This window comes from Stegodyphus dumicola, chromosome 4 (assembly GCF_044657685.1).
Source record: "Stegodyphus dumicola isolate Sdum_Otavi_A_Nest chromosome 4, ASM4465768v1".
In the NCBI taxonomy this organism is placed as follows: Eukaryota; Metazoa; Arthropoda; class Arachnida; order Araneae; family Eresidae; genus Stegodyphus; species Stegodyphus dumicola.
This window is the reverse complement of record NC_140771.1, coordinates 169,970,780-169,993,205: the sequence shown is the minus strand read 5'-3', so window position 1 is coordinate 169,993,205 and position 22,426 is coordinate 169,970,780. Positions and strand designations below refer to the sequence as shown.

The 22,426-nt window shown below is 33.8% G+C and overlaps 1 protein-coding gene across 9 annotated transcripts in view; it reads left to right on the top strand.

Moving 5' to 3' along the window:
• Nucleotides 1-22,426, top strand: part of LOC118188251 (tyrosine-protein phosphatase Lar-like) — a 1,537,039-nt gene that overhangs the window by 1,339,106 nt on the left and 175,507 nt on the right. For all 9 annotated transcript variants that reach the window (XM_085815767.1, XM_085815772.1, XM_085815774.1 and 6 more), the window contains one exon: nt 6,279-6,563. In XM_085815767.1, the coding sequence (XP_085671893.1) occupies nt 6,279-6,563 (285 nt within the window). The remainder of the gene's footprint in view (nt 1-6,278; nt 6,564-22,426) is intronic.

Below are 22,426 nucleotides of genomic sequence, written 5' to 3'. Positions count from 1 at the left end.
TATAGGAATGTTATTGATGAGTAGTTGCTGGCCAGTTTCTTACTTCTTGACTGCAAAACAAATTTTAAGAAGTATGTAAACCGAATAGCCATTTTTAAAATGTACGATCTGTAGTTTGCAGTTCGAAAGAATAATATAAATGTTCCTGATAAACAATAAGTAAGCACTTCAGAATTTCTCACGTCGTTGGAAATGTTCAGAATTGAATTAGACATCTACAAGAGCCTAAAAACAACACCTAATTAGTGTTCCCATTAATCTGTGCTACCAAAAGTAAGTAAATAAGTAAATAAAGAAACTTTATTCAACAATTCTTTGATGTACTTAACTACTACTAATAAATAGTTTACAGAATCATTCATAGCTGACTTGAATATACTCTTATTATAAATGTTTACTTTTATACCATTATCTTTACTCATGTTCCGCCTCTTTCCCTAAATGTAGTCTGTGACTTTAAAATGGGTGCCTCAAGGCCGTTACCAGCTCCCTTGTTTGCAATATAAACTCGTATCGTCATCTCCGCGCAGCACGTATTTTCTCCATGTCATCTGAGACTGTAGTTCAAGTCAACCTTCATTCGCGAATTTTTCCTGAAGCAAAACACGCTAGACAGAAAGGAATAGGGAAAAAATTAAGCGAGTCAACCTTTTTTCGCAGCTGTTGTTTCCATGGTTACGAGTCAAATGTAAAGGAGGAAAATGAGTTTTCCTTTGTTCAAAGTTCTTTGAAAGTTTTTTGTTTTTAGTAATGGACCATAAGCTGTTCTTTATAATGCAAAATTATGTAAAAGGAATGAAGCAATTTGTGAATCTTATTTTGTTGTCTTTAAGGGCCTTCCCGCACTAAATCACTTACCATTTGAAAAAAAGCAGGTCTCTTAAGTAACTAATAATTGGCAGCAAGGCAGTGTTTCGCCGTCTGGATGTGTTATCGCTCGTTTTTTCTCAGCGCAGTTGCTTGTTTACAGTTATAATAGATGTTGCAACTCGACAACTGCGACTCACCAGAAGTACTGGGGTATCTGCTCTGGGTCACGTGATTGGAAGTAAAAAACATTAGTTGGATAGATCGCGTGAAAAGTATAGCCGTAAACTGATTACCCTTTGTTACACTGTCGAAAAGGCGGCACCTCAGCAAAGGGAATTTTGTATTACCGATTTCTCGAATTTTGGCCCTTTCTAGGCAGTAGGTGTCTGTATAGATAGAAACAAGTCCTGGGTAGCCAAGTTTTTATATGAAAATTGAAAAAAAACCCGGAAGGCATTTCAGCGATACCAGAAGTCTACATTTCAACATGGCTTTTGAGTTCATGATTTCTTAAGCCACATGAATACGTGGACGAGAAATAAAACTTTACAATCAGAATGAAAGACCTTTTGTCTGGTTGAAAACTTTAAATTCTTTGCCTTCATGTAAAGATTCATGTAGTGGTTTCATTTTCGTTTAATGTCGAATGCTTGAGTATTTGAAATCGTATACTATAGAATAGAATCGAAGTTCGGGGGGAGGGACTTGTTAATGATTTCAATGCTGCAAGTAGTTCCTACTAAACGAGTTTTGAAAATTATTATATCGTTACCTGTTATTACGGCTGTAATTTAATAATCGAAACATGAGGCAGTTGAAGCATTCTGAAGCAGTTATAATACATTGGTAATCGTCTTATTGTACTGAAGAAAACTTATTTTATTAACTGCTGTGTTCTTTCCTTGAATTCCACATTTATCGTATTTTATTCTATCATTTTATTGTATCTCATTCCCCAAACGTATTTTAAAAAATTTTATAATGTAATCTGATTTATATATATTTTTTGTTATCCGATTCCTTTCATTCTGTTTTCATTACTGTATAATAGTACCGATATTCTTTTAAAATTATGTTATCCTTTGTCAGTGTATTTTTGTTAAATCCAGGTATTTTCAAATTTCACAGAAAAGGCTTATTAATAACCTTTAAAAATAGCTAAAAGAAAGAACATGCCCTTCAGAAATTGGACTCAAGGAAAATTTTCTTTAAGACTTTTCTTTTGAAATTAAAGCAAAATTTAACAATAAAATTCTTCCATAAACTATAAAAAATTTGTTTAAATTTTATTATTTCTACAGTTCAAATTGGTACTTTTCTCTTAAATTAGTTGCTAATATAACTATAGCTTCGAGTTAACACTAAGTTTATATTCCTTACTATATAGAGTTTGACTCTCTTTAGTAGCATACACTAGCATCAAACTCCCAACAGACTTGGAGCGAATTATCGCATCGTCTGAAAAGAACTACAGAGGCCGCCCAAACAGTATAATAGTTAGGGAAGCCTACTGCGGTACCGAAGGGCCCGAGTTCGTATCTCGAAGAAGGCATGGATGTTTGTAAATGTACAGTGTCTTTGCGGTAAGAAGGCACTCTAAATATATGGCGAGCCGAAAACTGCTCTCGAGAGGTTGCAGGTAGGAGAAGAGGGGTGGGAGACCTTTAGATCCGCCCCCCCTGGATGCTCTCCATCAAAATTGGAGGCGAAACTGAGCGAAGTCGTTCTGTCACGTATATGGCACTCAAGCCCCTTGCTACGATGAAGTTCGTGGGCTTGTTCTGATGTTACTGTCATACAAGTGAGATAAGTCACAGTACAACAAGAACAGAACTACAGAGTCTCGAAAAGGTTTAAAACAACCTTTGTATTGAATCAGAACTTAAACGCACGACTTGTGCATAACAAAACAACCACCACTTGGGGCGATGAAACTTCAAATAACAGTCAAATTCAGGTTTAAGCCTAGTAGTCAAAGACTACGTATTTGATTCAAAGCAAAGCTGGCCCAAAACGTCGCACCGGCGTAACAATTTAAATGTTGGCAGCAATAACGCAAAGCCGAAGAATTACAATCTTAGCAGAGCTGGCTAAACCTAGTAACGTGGCCTCGAGAGGCAGAAACACGCTCTGTCTTACAATCCAAAAACCTCCATCTAAATACCATCTAACCTCAAGCTAAATTCGCATTCTGGTAGCGAAACGGAAAGAAGAAGTAACAGTAAAGGTCAACATCATAAAGTAACTGGTTGTGCAAAATAATAGTAGCCTTATAACTAGTTACTGTCTCTTCCACTGTGGTTCATTGATGACTCATAGTCTGTTATATTCAGAAGCCATTTTTAAGTCTATAAAATAATAGCAAAAAAAAAGGATAAATTGATATTTTCTTTCCCAAGTCTCTCATTTGAAATGTGAGAAAAGTGCTTTTTGGGTTTGTGTGATGTTTAAATTATAATTTACTTATAGGTATATGTGAAGTTTTGCATATTAGTAACAAAGTGTTGAATTTCTTATAGTGGTTAAATAAATTGTTCGTTTAAATATTTTTTAAATGTAGGGAAATTAGTACATTTCGATTGAAAAGGCCATCCGTGTCATCTTTAATGTCTTACAGTTGTGCATTCCTTAAATGTCGTCTTATTTGTAATTTACACTTATGTATCCATAATTTTTGTAAAATACTTTGCTTAATTTATTAATTCCGTCTTTTTTTATTTGAGATCAATTTTATCTGAATTATATTTCTTATTCTGAGAACAATATAAGCAGTGATCACATCTTTAGCTCTTTTTTATTATTATTATTATTATTATAAAATGCTGTATTTTTCTCTCCCCATCTCGAGGACAAAAGCAACAGTGAAAAGAAAAGATATTTGCAGTGCTTTTTCGAGAGAGATTCAATCGCAGTAATTTTTTTCCAGAAATATTGAATTCAGTTTTTTTTAATACAAATAAAAGGAAGTATTGGAATTCAGTTCTCTCTTTTTTCCTAGACAGAAGTATTATGAAATTAAATTTAGTTACAATTTGAGTAGATGAGCTATTTTTTGTAAAAGCAATCTCATACTAAATTAAGCGACATAGATTATATTGTAATATTGTATTTCCGCTTTAGATTTACATATATTGATTATAGTTTGTATAATAATTTGAAATAAAAGGAATTTTGAAAAATATTTATCGTTTGACGATTGGGGCATCTTTTACGGAGTGAAAACATTATTTAGGCTAGGAATTTTTTTTGACGAATTCTGAGCAATAGCTCGGCGCTTAATGCATTCACATACAGTAAGACCCCGCTTAACGCGGGGGATACGTTCCATCAAAGTAGAGCGTAATGCGAAACAGCGCTAAACGAGGCTATCTTTACATGTAAATATTGGGGTTAGGGGAAGATGGCTAGGAAATTGGTTAGGTATTAAATTTAAAAAGTATGTTTTTTTAATAAAAATAAAACCAAACATTTATTTCTTAAAGCCCAAATTACATTATTATTTCTTGCAAAAATAAAAACAAAATATAAATAACAAAACGAATATTCTTAAAAAAAACAAATAAAATTCTCAGTCAGTCATATTTAGTTAGCCTTCCGCGTTTTCAGTGTTCTGCTTTTTTGTGAAAAACATCTAATGTTGTTTGCCTTTTTCTTTTGCGTTGTTCTCTTAAAAGTTCTTCATAAACGGATAGAGCATCTCTAACACCATGCCTTACTTTTGAGCTCCTGTCAAAATTCGGATCATTTTCAATGAATTGATCCATTATTTAAGTTATGGTAGACAAACTCCTTTTACAAACGCCATCGAAAGTTTTTTTGCTCTTCTTCTGAATCACTGCTGTCAACATTTTTGTTTTCTTCTTGTTCAGTTAATTCCTTGAGCTCATCATTAGAAAGACTAGCCGCTGCTTCTTGAATTATTTCTTCGACATCTTCCACATTTACCCCTTCAAAATACATGTCTGTACAATAGCGCACCAAACAAGAAATACAAGTACACTCTTTCGGATATGTATTTGAAACCTATCGCAGCATAATATTTCGGTGAATCCCCGTATGCTGCGAGCGATTTCGTGGAATCTCCGGGTTGAAATAAAAGAGCGCTAAACCGAAACAGCGCTAAACGAAACAGCGTTAAGCGGGGTCTTACTGTATTAAATTATTACATTTTCACACATGTTTACTTAAATACTAAATATGGAAAATTAATTAAAGCATGTAGATATTGCTTCAATAAGAACGCTTTTCCCTGGGTTTTCAGAAAGATGATTTTATTCATGTATAATATGAAATAGTATATTTGCTATCTAATATTCTAATGTATTAAAAAATATCGAAATATATAAATATCTAATTTTTTGGTAATTAAGTATTATATTCCGTTGTTAATAAATACAACCGTTTTACTTGAACATCCATTTAGCCATAAATTCGGTGAAATCCCAAGATTGAAGAAGCATTCTGGTTTCGAATGAAATATGAAAACCTTTTAATTTTTCCACTGTGAACATATTAACAATGTACAGCATTCTGCATTTAAATCTCTGTTACATAAATCGAGCTATTAATTTAAACGTATCGCCTGATAATTAGTTGAAATCCCAAATTGTGAAAAGGTATCTTAGTATAAGATCTATTACGACATTTTTAATTAATAATTACTTTTAACCGATTACAAAAATCTTAAAGAATTCCATTAAATATAAATTTTTAGTCTTTTTGTTAATTGATTTCCTTAATTTGGATTCTTAATTAGCGAAAAGATTTCAGTTTTAAAAACTGACAAATAAATCATCATTTTCCAATTTGAAAGAAAAAATTATGGCTTTTTTAATTATACCTTACTGATTTATTCATAATTTCATTGGAGATTATTTTATTTGGAAGATTCTGAGACGTAAAATTTTTCATTGGGCCGCCGAATCATTCGGAGTAGTCCATTTATATGACATTTATTTTATAAATTAATTCTGAAATATGGCAGATATGTGAAAAATTTAAGACGGCTGAAATTTTACACATTGTTAAGGTTTACTTTAATTAAAGAAACAAAATACAGGACCATCGTAATTCTCATTGTTGGTGAACACTATCGAGAGACAGTCTATCTTTACAAAAGGATGTGGATATTAGTTAAGAAAATTTGTTGTCTTGCTTTTTCTGTTTGCTTTCCTAAAACAGTTGTACACAGTTAATAAAAAATATATATAAATATAGAAGTTTCAGTTGTCGTATTTTTAGACAACTCACTTTTATTTTTAAGCATATTTTCACCAGCATGTTTTAGGTGTTGTTAGTAATCTAATTATTTATTCCTTATCTTGGTTATTTGTTCGGCTGTGTAATTCGAGTTCTGTGGAGGTGAAACCTAGCCTGGTACAATGGGAACCCAAAGTAATTGCAGGCTTAAAGAGGTTTATTTATTCGTTAATCTTTCCACGGCACTAACTTCTTTTTCTTATTGTCAGATCCACCGAGGATTGAGACATCCCCCCAGAACCAAACAGTGCTCAACAACGGCGTGGCAAGTTTTGTCTGCGCGGCGGTCGGTAACCCCAAGCCTCTAATAGAATGGAGAAAGAACGGAAAAAGAGTGACCACCCAGAGGTACACAGTGCAGGAGATGCCGAATGGATCTGTTCTCCGCATAGATCCGGTCAAGCACGGCAGGGATGAAGCCACATATGAGTGTGTGGCTGAGAATGGCGTCGGAGAACCAGTTCGGGCCCTTGCCTCCCTTCGTGTTTTATCAGGTAAGTAAAGAAATTTTCCTTTAATTTGCGCAACACGAAGTAATCTGATTACTCTTATACATGTCTTATAACTTGCTGCCATGAACTTGGAAGAAATTTGGTTGCAACTGCAAACAAAATGCAAGATAATTCGCTAAATTTGTAAACTTTGAATGTGAGAAAATGTTGTGAATTCTGTAAATAAATGGTAACAGACAAAACAGCCGTGTGCAAAATAATCAACATTATTAAAAGGAAAGGGAAAAACGTCAGTCATTAATTTTATATAGGAAGAAGACTCCAACGAAAAAGGTACGTACTATTTCTAATGTTTCTAAAGCTAACACGTTGGTAACAGAAGAAAATTCGCTGACGCAGAAATAAGTTGCAGAGTTTTTAAACACTTGTGTAGCAACGATAAATAAAATAATAAACGAAGATTATTATTTTATTTATCGTTGCTACCATATGGTCCATAATGCTACCATATGGTCCTCATACCATATGGTAGCATTATGTGTAACTTTGTCAAAGAATCCCAAATATGTAAAGCAGCCAAGTCGCTGGCCCAGGCTCGATTACAGGCAAACGGCTGGTTTATTTTATTAAATTTTGTATTAAATCATTAAATGAAGAGAAAGCACCATTTCTGCATTCAAATAAAGTACTATAACTTGCAGGTATTTAAAATAACATAAGTTGATAATTCAGATTTAAAGCATCATAATCGGAGATTATAGAAATTGGCCTATTTAAGCTGTCTCAGTACTGTAATGGCGCGTTCTAATGTCGGCTAACAGAGTGGCTGATGGCGGAATATCTATTGGCAGAGCATGGAGACAGAACCGTAAACTGTAGGCGACGCTGCTTAAACTTCTATATTTAAAGATTCAAATCAATTGACTTAAACATTCTACCATCTAATTTGCATAGCGGTGAAACTATGGAAATGAAATGTTATATTAAAGTTTTAAATTTTTAAAAATGATTAATTAGCATAAATGCTTTATAAAGTTATATCGTGTATAATGTCAGAGCATTATGTGGAAACATGTAAATATTTTACTGATATCAGGAACGAGTTTAAGAAAAATGATGTTTTTAATATATATGATATTTTAAATGATTTTAAAAGAATGAAAAAAAAATTGCCGGGATAATGATGGAGAAGATTAATCATAATATGCTTGCAATAGGGATTTTAATTTGAATTTTGTTTCTTAGTTATGTTCTTTATGTCTGTTTGTTGAGGTGTTGTTTCTAGCTTGCTCTGGCGAAGCCCGCAAAAAGGCCATAGGGCGAGGTAAAGTCTGCCAGGAGGGTCGGCTGCGTCCCTCATATCATATCATCGTGTATATGTCTAACGCGTCGGATAGCTTGGCAGAGAGCTAAAATCTGTGCACTAAAGTTTTTATCGTTTAGGCACCAGATAATTAATTTCCAAGTAAAATAGGTGTATGTTTCAGTAACATGAATTATTTAATTTAGAATGAGTACATGAGGACCATCTGCCTAGAAATCTTCTCAAATTTGATCAATAGTATTCCTGTTGGATTGAATTCAATGGTCTGATAATCCTCTTTCCTCAACCAGACTCTTGAAAAGAATTTTAGATCAAGACTTTTTGTTGACTTTTTAGGGCCCTTGTTTTTAAGGGCACTTCAGTTAGCAGCTTCCATGCTTTGTTAAGTATTCCAACCCATATCCAACGGCCTGTGCAACCAGACTTTTCTAAATACCATAATATCCGATGAGGCAGGCAGTTTGATGCAGTGACAAAGAATGTATTTCTCTGAACCACATTTGTCAGCAAAATTTCGTAAAAAGCGTACTCAAAATTTCTGCAAAAACTTTCCTAAATAAAAAAGGGTACTTACACATTTTTAGAATGATTTCGAGTCCGTTTAATTAATATTTAAAATTTAAACAGTTTTTTTTTAACTGTTCGATTTGATAGCCATTTTTCTGGACTATGTCTGCGTCGTAATATCTGTGATAGATGAGCTTTTCGTAAAGTTGCCAAGGGTATTGATTTCTATTCCTCTTCAATTACTTTCCATAGCTCATTAATTGTAGTGGGTTTACGCTAAGAATGAACTCTTTTCAAGGCTCCAAAAGGGCAATAGTCCATAGCTGAAACTTCAAGGAACTTCACAGAAAGACCTTGAAAATGTATGCATGCAATATCTGTGTCTGTCCTCATTTTTTCAATAAATGCACCGGTACTTTTCGAGGTACAACTTGTTGCAATGTCTTGATGAAATTTAGCTCTTTGAAAGTCACTGGGATAAAGAAATGGAATTTCTTCTGTAAATATTGGCCGAAAATTTTTCTCTGGATAATATGTTTAGTTGATTATAACATTTATTCCAATCTTGTTATTTTTAATTGCGTAGAGGGTATTTAAGCTGAGGCTTTTGTATTTTAATAAAGAGAATTCTAGTACTTTTTTCGCGCTGTTATAATTCCTCCCAGCTCTATCTCAAAAGGATTATTCCGATTTTTGCATTATCTCGCCAGCCGACGTTTCAGACTTAACGCGCCGGTAAAATGTTGAGCCAGCTTGTAGCTTATTTTGTTGAAGACTGCGTTATCCGCGTTTGAATTTAACTGACTGTTGCTGCTTAATTTACATCACCACAAATGGTGATTTGTCTGTAGCACATTTCGGGCCTTTTGTAATCAAAGTTCAAACTAAATAAAAGGGTTCTTTAAAACCTCTTCTGTGTTTATGAGTTTTAAGACGTATCGTAACTTGTTCACCTATCTAATAGAATCTGTAGAACTTAACTTGGTTTCCAGATTAATAGCAACCCTCCAGATTTTCGCTTTAAAGTATGTGAAGTCAGTTTAACGGTTACAGCCGAAAACATCGTGGACGAAAATGTCGCTGAGAAAACAACGTAAGGCGAAAACGTCGTGGTACAAAACATCGTGGGAGAAAACATCGCAGTTCTAAAACATCGTGGTACTAAACATCGTCGTCGAAAATAAAGCGGTTCAAAAACTTCTCAGTTTAAAAACATCGTCGTCGAAAATATCGTGGTAAAAAATAAAGTATCTACAAATTATCGCATGACGATAACATCGCAGACATACATTTTTCAGGCTTTAATAACTGTAAATGGATATTCCCATAATGATTTGTGAGCGCAAGATGGAAAGAAGAATAATTTTTACTTTCGTATTTTTCATTAACTAATAAATTTTTGCTGAGAAAATAAGAAGGAAACTTAAGCATAGAAAAATTAATGCAACTTATAGCACTTAATAGAATTTTAAACCGACATAATTAACTAACAAAGGCCATTAATAAATCATTTTTATAAAGTTTTTACTGGTAATTTTTCATGAAAAGTATAATCTATAAGTTGTATTTAATTTTCTGTGCTTAAGTTTCCTTCTTACTTTTTCAGCAAAAATTTATTAGTTAATAAAAAATGTGAAAGTAAAAATTATCCTTCTTTCCATTTTGCGCTCACAAATCATCATGAGAATACCCATTTACAATTACTAAAGTCTGTAAAAAGCATGTCTGCGATGTTATCGTCATGCGATGACTTGTAGATACTTTATTTTTTACCACGATATTTTCGACGACGATGTTTTTAAACTGCGATGTTTTTCAATCTCTTTATTTTCGACGACGATGTTTTGTACCACGATGTTTTAGAACTGCGATGTTTTCTCTTTGCGATGTTTTGTAGCACGACTTTTTCGCCTTGCGTTGTTTTGTCCGCGATGTTATCGGCGGACACCAGTTTAACTGGTACTTTTTCGGAAAGCTACATTATAAGCATTCAAATTTTAAGCTTTATTTTAATTTTATAGCAGTTATTTCTTATTTTGAAACACTTTCCTTTCAATCGTTGTTTTTCACTTAGAACTCCCTAAGAGAATGCGTTTGCAGTATCGCGTTGCATGTAAATGAGGTAAAAGAAGTATTTAAGGAAGGTTCAGCTTATTTCAGTAGGAGAGCTTAGGAGTCCTTCGTAGCGCGTATTTCCCGTCAGGCTACTTTGTGATTAAACCTACTACGCTCGGCCGTATTGTACGTGCCTGTTGATATCGTCGGCTAATTTAATTAAGTGCCAACTATGTTAGGTATTTGTGTCTAACTTCGGCTAAGTCGGTTTAATTTAGTATTAGATTAGTTTCTTATTTTCTTATCTTCTTATCTTGATTTGAAGCCCGAGTGGAGGCTTCCATGTATGCCCGAGAAAGGCATGACTCTGTTGTTTCTTTGAGGGAATAAAAGGGTATTTTAACTCTTCTCTGGACTTTACTATTACACTTGAACTCAGCGATAAGTCGCTACACAGTTCAATAGGTTCCTCTACATTCAGCTTAGACCAAGTATTGAGGAACATTATAAAACCTTTGAAACTAGTCCTGCAAACTTACATAACTTTCCCTGATTCTTGTTTAGTACCTCCTACAGATACACAGCATCTCTGAGAATGATTGGTAGATCTTCATGAGGTCTGTACGAAGTACGTCCTATGTGAAATGGATTAAAAGTGCGTATATTTAATTAACTCACTCATAATATTATGTGTATATGTTTATAATGTGTGCTGAAGACGTCAATGGACGATACACACTCTTTATTTCAAAGCACCCGTAGCCCAAAAAATATCGTGTCACGCCATAGTCAGTACTAATGCCCTCTTAAATCAACTTTGCGTGACCCTGAGGAAGGTATTTAAGTTATATCTGTGTTCAGTTGCGTTGCAGAACAAGGAGCATAGGGTTACTTATACTCCTAACCATACCATACAAAGTTGGCAATGAAACAGAATTTCTTAAAAATATCACCTACATTTTAACTTTCTCTGTGAGTTTTAAAGGACTACTTTTTATGTCTTAGGGCCATTTAGTCCGCTATTTTCACAGGAAGGAGCAGAAAAACAAATCAACGGGATCTTACACTTCCTATTCCATATTAAGATTAAATTTTAAATCTCCATAATTAATTGAAATTTCTTGAGATTCATATTAAGTAGGGAATATACGGTATATATATGTCTTATTATCCTGAAAGAGGTGAACAAGGATCCCATAGAGGAAGCCGCATTTAGGGAATATTAAATTTTTGAACTGACGAGTGTTTATCATACATTGCTGCCTCGTATAATCAGTAAAAACATAAGCACATAATATTAAGTAAAAGCATTTTAAATACATTTCCCGTAATACATATTTCACAGACACTTCATGAAATCCCACCGTTGATTCTAAGAAACTCTACATAACTGGCCTATTACGGCCGTTAACAATATATAACCCTAACTTTTAGGTTAAAAGAATCATTGAATTTTGATAAAATTAGCTGTTAAATTTAAAAGAAAGAGTCGAAGTTAAATAAACCTAACTGTTAAGTTAATAAACCGCTGAAAGTTTTTAAACCTAACTAGTAAGTCAATAAAACACTATAGGTTTTATAAACATAACCTTTAAGCTAGCAAAACACTAGACGTTTCATAAACCTAACTATTAAATTAATAAAATACCTGAATTTTCATAAACCAAACTATTATGTTGATAAAATGCTAGACATTTGTAAACCTAACCGTTAATTTAATAAAATGCTAGAAATTTTTCTCTTTTAAACTTGCAGTAACTTTCTTGTAAGCACTTATAACCGACTAACAGCGCAGAGACAAAACATCTTAGATTATTTTAATATGGCAAGGCTTATAAGAGCTATCTTCCAAAGAAGAGGGATGCTTTCGTGGAGGACATTTTGAAGGAAACTGGTTGGTATTCATGTTACATATGAGGGATACTGCGAAAACCAACTGTGCAACCGACCCGTTAATGTGAAATTGAATCTGGGCCGAGCTATCAGTATTCAGCGGTCTTAACTATTCAACCACTCATAGGGCACTTAACTGTTTGAAACATCATATATTTGTCAATTTACTTCGAGTACAGTAATACGAGTTAGTATATAAAATTTATCATTCAGTTTGATTATTATAATTTTTTGTTGTTGTTATTTCAAATGAAATCATTTTGTTGTTCAACTCTTCATTTTCTTTCGATTGATAGTTGAAATCATTCGATAGTTTTGATAGTAATAAACAGTGTCTACAGTATTTTTTAAGGTTTTTATATTGTCACATTTTAATCAACCGTTCTAAACTGAGCGTTTTATTAGGGTCGGAAGAAAAACAGTATGTCGAATCAGCGCTAATCGGGAAAGCATTCAGCAAGATTTGTGATTCTAAACAAGGTCACTTTCATGTAATGAGATATTTTTCTTGAACTACTTTTCTTCTGTGGAATACATTGCATAGTCTCCGATCCATAAGACTAGCTTCTTTGGCGCAAGTATAATATGTTACTTTTGCAATACCTTTCAGGTGAAGCTCCCTTTGAAAGAGGATGGAAAAAAGGATATTGTCGGAACAGGTTTATTTCCTATTTTAAACGTCTGTGATAGGCCGAATTCGTGTCTTGCTTTAACACCAACTCGAAGCACTCTGTTTACTTAGGTAATCCCAAGTGGCAACCTTTACCCCTGACTTTCGTTGCCATGACAACGGCGATCAATATTCCAGGTGCAAATTTGTATTGTTGAGAATTTAAGCTTAAACGTACTGCGCGTTAGAACCTCTCTTTTCGCCTCTATCTGTATATAAAGAACAGATTTTTGCCTTTTTCCTATTTTGATATTCAGCGAGATCCGGAACGTACGAGTTAAAATGGAGTTTTGGTATTCTTTTATTCAAATACTTCTGACAGCATTGCGCACGTGACTATCTGTTGCCTTAAAATGTGAGATTCCGAATTTTTGCAAGCGCCTTAATCACGTGCTGCTGAAGTTCCAGAAATCGGTTTTCTAGTATCTGATATTTATCTCTATATGTAAAGCAAATGATATAGATCGCAATTTTTATTAGGAAATTTTTTTGTAGGTAGTTACAAAAAAAAGTAATTTTTTACAGAATTGAATATTTCCTTTGCTTTTTACTTTTAAATTACTTAATTTACTTTTAATATTTCCTGTGCTTTTTTGTTATGTAGAACACAACTTTTCTTGCACTGTTGTCAGTTAACGTGACAAGGTTTTAAGCAATCAACTCGTTAGAAAAGTGTTGGTAACTTAGAAAAAGAAATATACCTTTATCTGACTGTTCGGTAGCCCCAAGCAGAATATTGGATGAAAAATTACCAAACAGGATTTATAAAACAGTGAAAGACGATTTAAAAAAATTCGTTTATAAAATTTGAATTGTTATTATCAGCTATTTCATAGGATTAGCAACTGAGTTATTGATATCTGTGCGATATTTTTATTTTGTAAAAGAAATACACCGCCCCCTGGCCAAAATGTTACAATCCACATTTCTAACGTAATAAGCATTCTTCTTGATTAAGGCCGTGACGTTTTGCGAATTTTTTAAAATTTAACAAATATCAGATTTTTTAAACAGATTTTTCCCCCAAAGAACTCAGGGGATTTCGCATTATCTTACTTTTTAAAAAAAATTATTATATGATTATTTAATCATTTAAATTTTGCTTTAGCTTAGAATTTCCATAAAAATTCAGTATAGAGTAATCGTATCCAAAGTTAAAAACTAGAAGATGGAATTACCCTAAATCTTGCTTGACTTCTAGATTATATGAGAAAATATTTTCCTGAAATCATATAAAGCTGAGTTCCATGCCGACAATCAATTTCGATCCCACTTAAATTATCCTCTTCTAAAAGCGTACTACTCAGCGAATGTAATCTGAGTGTCTATAGTGTAATGCATAAAACCATCGTCCTGTTATAAGGTATTTCTCCCACTTTCCTAGCGTCCTTCGTGGTGTAGTGGTTCAGCACGCTGGGACGGTATTCCAAAGGATCGTGGCTCGATCCCCGGCGAATGCGTTGCTAATTTTTCATCTTGCCTGCTTCCACAAATAACCTAATGTCTCTACAGTGGCGCCCGAACTAAAAGGGTTGTGGATGATGATTCTCCACACCCAGGATTTGGCGACTAGGTCCCCTAAAACCCTAGTCACTCTTTAAAAAGGGGAGTATATAAGGTATTTCTCCCACTTTCCTAGCGTCCTTCGTGGTGTAGTGGTTCTGCACTCTGGGCCGGTATTCCAGAGGTCCGTGGTTCGATTCCCGGCGAAGGCGGTTGCTAATTTTTCATTTCTCTGTCTTCCAAAAAATCCTAATGTCCTCTACACTGTCAAATGATAATTTTGGTCTAAAATAACCACTGAATGCGTTTTAATAATTTGATTAGTTTATAAGTGTAAATTTCAGCTTCAAAATGTATAATATTCCCTCCGTATCTAAATGATTGTTTCATTTTAAGAAACAATTTCGTTTATCCGCTTTCTCCCTAATTTCAAGGCGTAATAAGTACGATACAATTATATGACTGTAATAAGTATATATGTAACTTTTATTTTTATATATTATATGTTATTCATTGCCGCATTAGTGGATTCTTTGACTCGGATAATGCATTGCGGGAGCATGTTTTGAGATGGAAGCACTGCCTTTTTCTTGTGTTCTTATCTTGTAGTTCAAGTTTAGTGGTACTTGAAACACGCTTTTACATACCTTCCGTTTTTATTCTCAGTATCATTACCAGTGGCCTTTCTCCCTGCAGCAGCAAAACTTCTTAATGACGTGCGTTTGCGAAGAGAGACCTTTTCCAGACTTTTTCCAAAATCGTTTTACATCCTTTACGTCAACAACAGCAACGCATCTTTATTTTAGCCTCAACATTAGCGGGTTTTCCGGTCTCTTAGTAGCGTCTGACTCGTTGCCATATTCTAGAAACAGTTTTGGACGTCACATCATATTTTTTTACCGATAGCCGCTTCCTTTTTAAAGTTTCTCAACGGCTCTTTTATAATCGCATTTCTCTCTCCAGACCTTAATTACCTTTCTCCCGCATAGCTCTGTAAAAGAGAATGGAAATAAATAGACATATAATATTAAAAATTGTATTTTATTAAAGTAGGGGTTGAGGTATTTAAAACCACTCTTCCCGCTTCTGTCTTCCTGATCAGATACAAATTTTTAAATTAAATTTCTAAATAGGGATTACTTTATTTATTTATTTGCATGCTAGTTATTTGTGCTACTGCTTCGTTTCTATTAGACATCCCCCTCCCTAAAACGGCAATGTAAATCCTTAACTGTGAAATGTTTCGTGAATTTCTCAGTATAAATCCCCGGACAAGAAACTTTCGCAAAATTTCTATTTATCTTCTCGTAAGTTTCCTTTTCTCCTCGGGAAAAAATTGCTGCCAATTTTTCCCTTGGGGTAAAAGACCTGAACTTTGTGCATGTTTCTGAATCTGTGGCTCAAAATTGTGCTATGTGAGAGATAATAGGTCTTATCATATCACATTGAGGTAATCCTAGATTTCCTTCCTATTCCGTAGTAAAATGAATGCTTATTTTTAAAAATTAGCATTTGTATTATGTTGCGGTTTGCGAAATTTCTGTGTTCAGTTTTCAAAACCAATAAAGCAAAAGTGAAAATATTTGTTGAAATATAAATAATAAAGTGTTATTTAGGTAGTTTTATTAGTTTACTTTATAGTTAGCATTTTCAGACTGGAAACTTCAAATTGTATCATTACATTGCTAAACATTCTAACAGTAATGTATCGAATAACTTTGGTAAATTTGCTAATAAATAAATGGAATTGTTCAAGATGACTTTCCCGAATTTAACCAATTTAAAATTGTAGGTGAGTGTTTTTAACTGCATAGATATTTTTCGGTCACCCATTTTGTTGCTGTGGTTAGTTATGTTCGAAAGAAAGTAAAACTTTTTACCTTCTTTAAGGTTATATAAACCAGGTTGCATCTTAATAGTTTCCCTTTTTAATGCTATTCTTTAAAATAATATTGTGATTTAAGAAATTCTGCCAAAATTCATTCAGTTTTAGTTACTTCCGAAACGTATTCGATTATAGGTTCTGCACTTACAGTATTTTTAGATATGATTTGTTAGAATTAGTAATATGGATTTCTTAGTAGTATGACCTGCGATGCGGTGAAGCTTTTAAATAGTCAGTTAAAAATGTATTTTGATCTGTAGTACAAAATTTGTCAATTTATTGATTTCATAAATACAGCTGTTTTTTGTGTAAGGTCTGTGAAGTATTCCTCTGTGAAGTAAATTTTAATACATTAAAAATATATTTTATGCAGCGTACATTTGATTCGGAAAATGGGAATGTTTTATATTGAAGAATTTGACCGGATGTTTCACAAGCATATAAGAGCTGGGTTGCTGTTGAATGTTTTAAGCAAAACATCATTGTTTGGATATATTGCGTTATTATTCCATGTTAATTCATTTCTGTATTTTGCTGTTATATTTATAGGTGCAAAATAATTTAGTCCTCATTTAAGTTGCCGAAAAAAGCATAGTTTTTTAGTATTCTTATACTTTTTTAATTAAGATATTTTGTGTGATCTTTTTAACTAAGACGTTTTATCAGGTTCTGTGTTCCTCCTTACTTGCTTAGGGAACATTAACTGTCCTGACTCGGAACAGGGAGCTTACTAAAGCTATGTTCAATAAATTTGGGAAGTAGACAATACACACAGGAAGGGTATACGAAACCCTTTATTTTTCTCTCTTTACAATGATTTCCGGACTTCGGAATACAGATACCAACCACTTGTGGTCTGAACGTAAGAATATAAAAATATTAACTAGAACGTAAGAATATAAAAATATTAACTAAACTCTAACTAAACTAACTTTGGATTAATCAAACAAGTGCCTAACTCCAAGATTGGCCGTATATTAACAAAAAAGCCGTATGTAGTACAGATAACTGCTAACACTACGATACGTTTAAAATTATCAAGAGGATTAAACCTCTGGCCTTGAAGGCAACCAGCAACTGAGTAAAACTACTATGGCAAGCGGCCTGCTTCTAGTAACTCCTTCCTCTCTCTTGCTTGGCAAAAAGCCACAACTTAAGTACTTGGCGTTAGCAAGACAAATTTGCATAAATAAGTTAAAGCTTTTAATTCTGGCCGGAAGTAGAAAATAAGAAGTGATAGTAAAGATTTAAAATAAAATAAACGTTAGTAAAACTTAAGATCCTTACAGTTTGTATTTTGAAACAGTTGTTAACACTGGCCCTAATATTTTACATTAATCATTCAATTTTTCATAGTTTCATACAAAATCTTTTCTTCAGTTTGACAGCACTTTTATATGTAAAGCAGTATTTCATCTCAAACGTGTTTCGTTAGAGTACAAATTGTAAATGAGCTGTCCAAATTATCGATCTACTGACGCTCACACTTAGGTAAAATATAATATCAATCAGCTCTCGAAGTTCACACTTCTTTATAACAATAAAATAATTAGTGGGCATTAGAAAAGCATGGACCGTCTCACGAGAGACTGATGAATGATTTTTCGTTGTTTTCTCTGGATTGTTTTATTTACGCCTGACTCATAAACTTTATGAGTAATTTAGTAATCATCTAGCCAAATATACTTCATATTATTTCAGCTAATAATAAAAATAATTTTTAAAAGTATTTTATTCCTTATTTTAAATGTTTAGCTTTGCAAAATCCTATGCTGTTAAATTTTTTGCCTAATTTTAATTCTAACATTCAGAACACCTCCGCGATTCCGTTGAACAAAATTTAAGACTGTTGACATAGGTAGTTACGTTTTGTTGTAGTGACTTGTCTCACTTGTCTGACAGTAACATCAGAACAATCCTACGATCATCGTGGCAAGGACAGGAAGATTGCTCAGCAAGATCGTTGGCTAGAACCTTGAGCACCATACAGATGACAGTACGACTTCGTTCAGTTCCGCCCCAATTTTGATGGAGGGCATCCCGAGGGGACGGGTCCGAGGTTCTCCCACCCCTTTTCCCCTAACACCAATTTCTCGAGAGGGTTTTCGGCTCGCTATGTACTGGATTATTCAAAAAGAAAGAGCAGATTTCAAACATTTATTTCTTCCAAACTACAAAAGATAGAAACATGATTCTAACGTTAATGAATAGAGAAAAGTTTACAATTATGCTATGCATTCAATAACTGCAGTTTGTGTGGCTTCATGTGCAGACGATGTTTTAGAACTCGCCATACCGTTGGTTGAAGAATTTTAAGTTCTTTGTTTGCTCGTGATGTGGATTTCTTTGGGCTCCTTTCGTAAAGTGCACGAACACGCTCGACGTTCTCGTTCGATAAGCGTGGACGTCCCGTGCATTTCCCTTTGCAGATCAACCATCTTCTACGAATTTTCGATGCCATTCGTAAATTTGCTTATGACGTGGTGGTTGTTTATGAAATTGACGGCGAAATGCTCGCTGAACTGCAAAAATGGACTTTAGCTTTGCCAATTGTAGAACACAAAAAGTCTTCTGCTGTGGTGTCGTCGCCATTTCACTACAGACTACCAACCGATAAATAATACCCGAACAAACAACAGCGCCAATGCGGCCATGATTGGAACTTTTACCCGTACTAAATTGTACACTTTTCGCTACGTTAGAATCATGTTTCTATCTTTTGTGGTTTGGAAGAAATACATGTTTGCAATCTGCTCTTTCTTTTTGAATAACCCTGTATTTAAGAGTGCCCCCCATGCCGCAAAGACATATTCACAAACATCCATGCCTTTTCCAGGATTCCACCTCGGGCCCTTCGATATCGCAGCAGGCTACCCGAATCTTTATACCGACCGAGAGGCAGGGAATCATTGTTTGCTTAGGCTTAAGATGTTGGCATTCGTTTGCGCTTGTTCAAAATGCGATCCCTGTTGAAAAATGTGGACTTCTCTGCGGTATATGTCATTTAGCAGGGAAGATAGTTTTACAGGCAATAATTAGCGTTGGGTATCCGTGTTAAGTCTGGTTGATTTCCACATGTCAAACAAGAAGCCTCGTTTCAAGTTTCTTTAAAGTCAAATGATATTTCATATTAATGTGAAAATTACGAAAATTTAAATGAAAATTATTAAGGTTTCTTTAATATATTTAAACACGCCAATGTAAAATATAAAATTAGCCCTTACTTCGAAAAATGGAAAAAAAGGGAAAGAAATCCTTAGGCTGGTGTAGATTTTGTATGAAAAGTATCAATTTCATACGTAGTTTTTCTTCTTCAAAAGCAAAAGCATTAGACAGTAAAAAATGTTTTTGCTATTAAAACAGAAGGAAAGATTTCCCCCCCCCATTGCGTACCTTTGTACCTTTGTGTTGTAGCTGGAAGCACGTTTAGCTGCAATCAACAGGTTGGAATTTCGAATCTTAGCAAGAGCATCGCTGATTCTTCCTGTTTCCTGCTCCAATAAAAACCTTAATAAACAGATCTGGATCAATCGCCTTCGAAACTGTTACACTTTTATTCAAAGATTAGGTCAATTTAAGAATTTTTTAAATAATATGAAATGTATTTGCTTATTTAATATCCGGCACGATTTTAATTGAGATGATTTCCATGCAGATTTGTTTAACTGTGAAATTTATATGAAAGAAAATATTCATTTATTGTTATTGCAATCTTGTAAAATATTTTTGTCAATTATTTTGTTCATTATAAAGTATTCGTTATCGAAAGCAATATATGCTATTTATCCTCTCGAAACTTAATACAAAACGATAAGATATTTAAGTAAATTAAGTTAATCTGCAGTAATTTAAATATATTAATTTATCAAACTAACTCTGAATGGCAAATTCCTTGCACATTTCGCAATGGTATATATTTAAAATTCAAACTGTAAAACTAATCTAAAAAAAATAAAGAATTTCAGATGTGAAGTTTATGTTCTTATCCCATGCCGTATTTCTATTATTGTAGTGTGTAAAAAAAATTCAGTAAACTTGCCAATTGATGCGATTTTGTTTTAATGTTGCAAGAGAAAGTTATGAAACCATGAGTGATGAAACTGCTGAAGACTTTATTTCCATCTTCTATCGCATATACTTGCTCAAATTTACTTGCATCGTTTTCTGTAAATTTCTTAAATAGCTAAATTTACACCCCGCTTTCTTTAACGTTAAGAGAAAATAAATAATTGTTCTCTTAACGTTAAAGACGGTTTTGTGGTAAAACAAGATTTTACATGTTCGCTTATAATAAAATGAACAGAATAAATAATAATAACCTATATGCTGAGAAACTGTATGTATAATGGTGACGACAATAATATAAAATATAATGAGAGACTAGATGTCAAATAGGCATTTTTAAAGATGCCGAATTAACTCACAGTCCCTTTATACTCTGTATTTACATTCACAATTTAACAGATCCATGTGGTATCATGAGCCTTGTCATGCCCAATGTTGAGAAAAAAAGAATTGCTTTATAAAATGGTAAAGGATAGAAACGTGCAATGTGTCATTGGTTCAATAAACTTTAAGCTATCAGTTCCATATCTTTTCTATCACTTGTTTAGTGGACAGTAGTTATGGTGAATGATAACATATGATAAAACAGTAGAATATTTCTGAAAAAGGGCACTCTACATTTGCGCTAAAAGACTTGAAATTAATAACCGGAGATACTAAAAAGAAGTCTGAATAGTCAATGTATGAAGAATTTGTCTTGAGTTAATCTTAAGTCCAATTAATTAGTAGGGATTAAAGTTGATTGGTGGCTTCGGTTAGCGGATTGCATACTCGTGGATTAAAAGATATTGAATTTCATTCGAAGCATCACATTTAACGGAAATAAAAACATTTGCCTACCCAGAACAAATTCTAGGTATAAAAGACTAATTTAGGGTACATTCGCTTTGTCCTGTCACCCAAAAAGCAAACTAATTTTCAACCGAACTATACAGCATCAAATAGCCGAAGCAACACATAAATTTGGATGTATATATTTTTGTTTATTTTGTTATTTCTGTTAGGGTTTTAGCATGTTCTTATTTCTTCTTTTTTAATTCTCAAATAACTACGAGCTAGTGAGTGTCTGAAACCAATAATTAATGAAATTCTTTCCGAACGCTGAGTGGCATGAACTTTTCTCATTAAATTCTCTTTTAAGAAATAAGAATTTGAATAGGCGTTTAATTTACAATACTTGCAGATAACTTTGCCAATGTTGCCTAAAAAAATTTCTCAGCTCGGACTTGCTATTTCAGTTGCTTGTAAATGAATATATTTAGCACATACTAGTGCAGTTACTGGACTGTTTCGTATTTTATCTGTATGCATTATAGTTGATAAATACATGATGTTTAATGGTTTCCCTTTTTGAATTGCAAATAGAAGCTAGTTTCGGTTCAAACAACCTACATGCAAGTATCCTACTAACTCTTATAATATTCGCATCCTTTGCCACTGTAAATAACTTAACCTAACATTCCGCGCAAAAATGCTTTCCACAAAATGAAGCTGAAGAATTCAATAAAAGAATAAATTCCAAACTCCTGTTTTTCTCAAAACTCGTGTATTCAATGATAAAAAGAACCTGCAACATTTACTGTTATAGGAAACACAAAAAAATTCTAAACTTAAGAAGCGAGGGTGTAGAAAGGGCAGAGATAAAACAAATATGATCTCATTTTTCCCTTGGAGCCTCAGTGCGAATTTCTGCAATCCCGTTTTTCAACCTTTCCCCCCTTCTACCTCCAGAGCTCAGTGGGAGCATTATATTGCCTACTTGTTGCCGCCTGGGAAGACCGGAACGTACAATAACTCTCAGTAAGACACATATAACTTCCCCCTCCTTCCATCCCCTCCGCTGATAATGCTCTCTTCTCCCCCGTCCTAACTTAATACAACACCCGGCATTTACATAACATCTCGCGAAGAGGGTTTATTGAATTTCGAGTTGCATTTTATTCTCGTTGCCGGGGTAGCAAGGCGAGATTGGTTTCCAAAACTTCATATCTTCGGGCGATTTT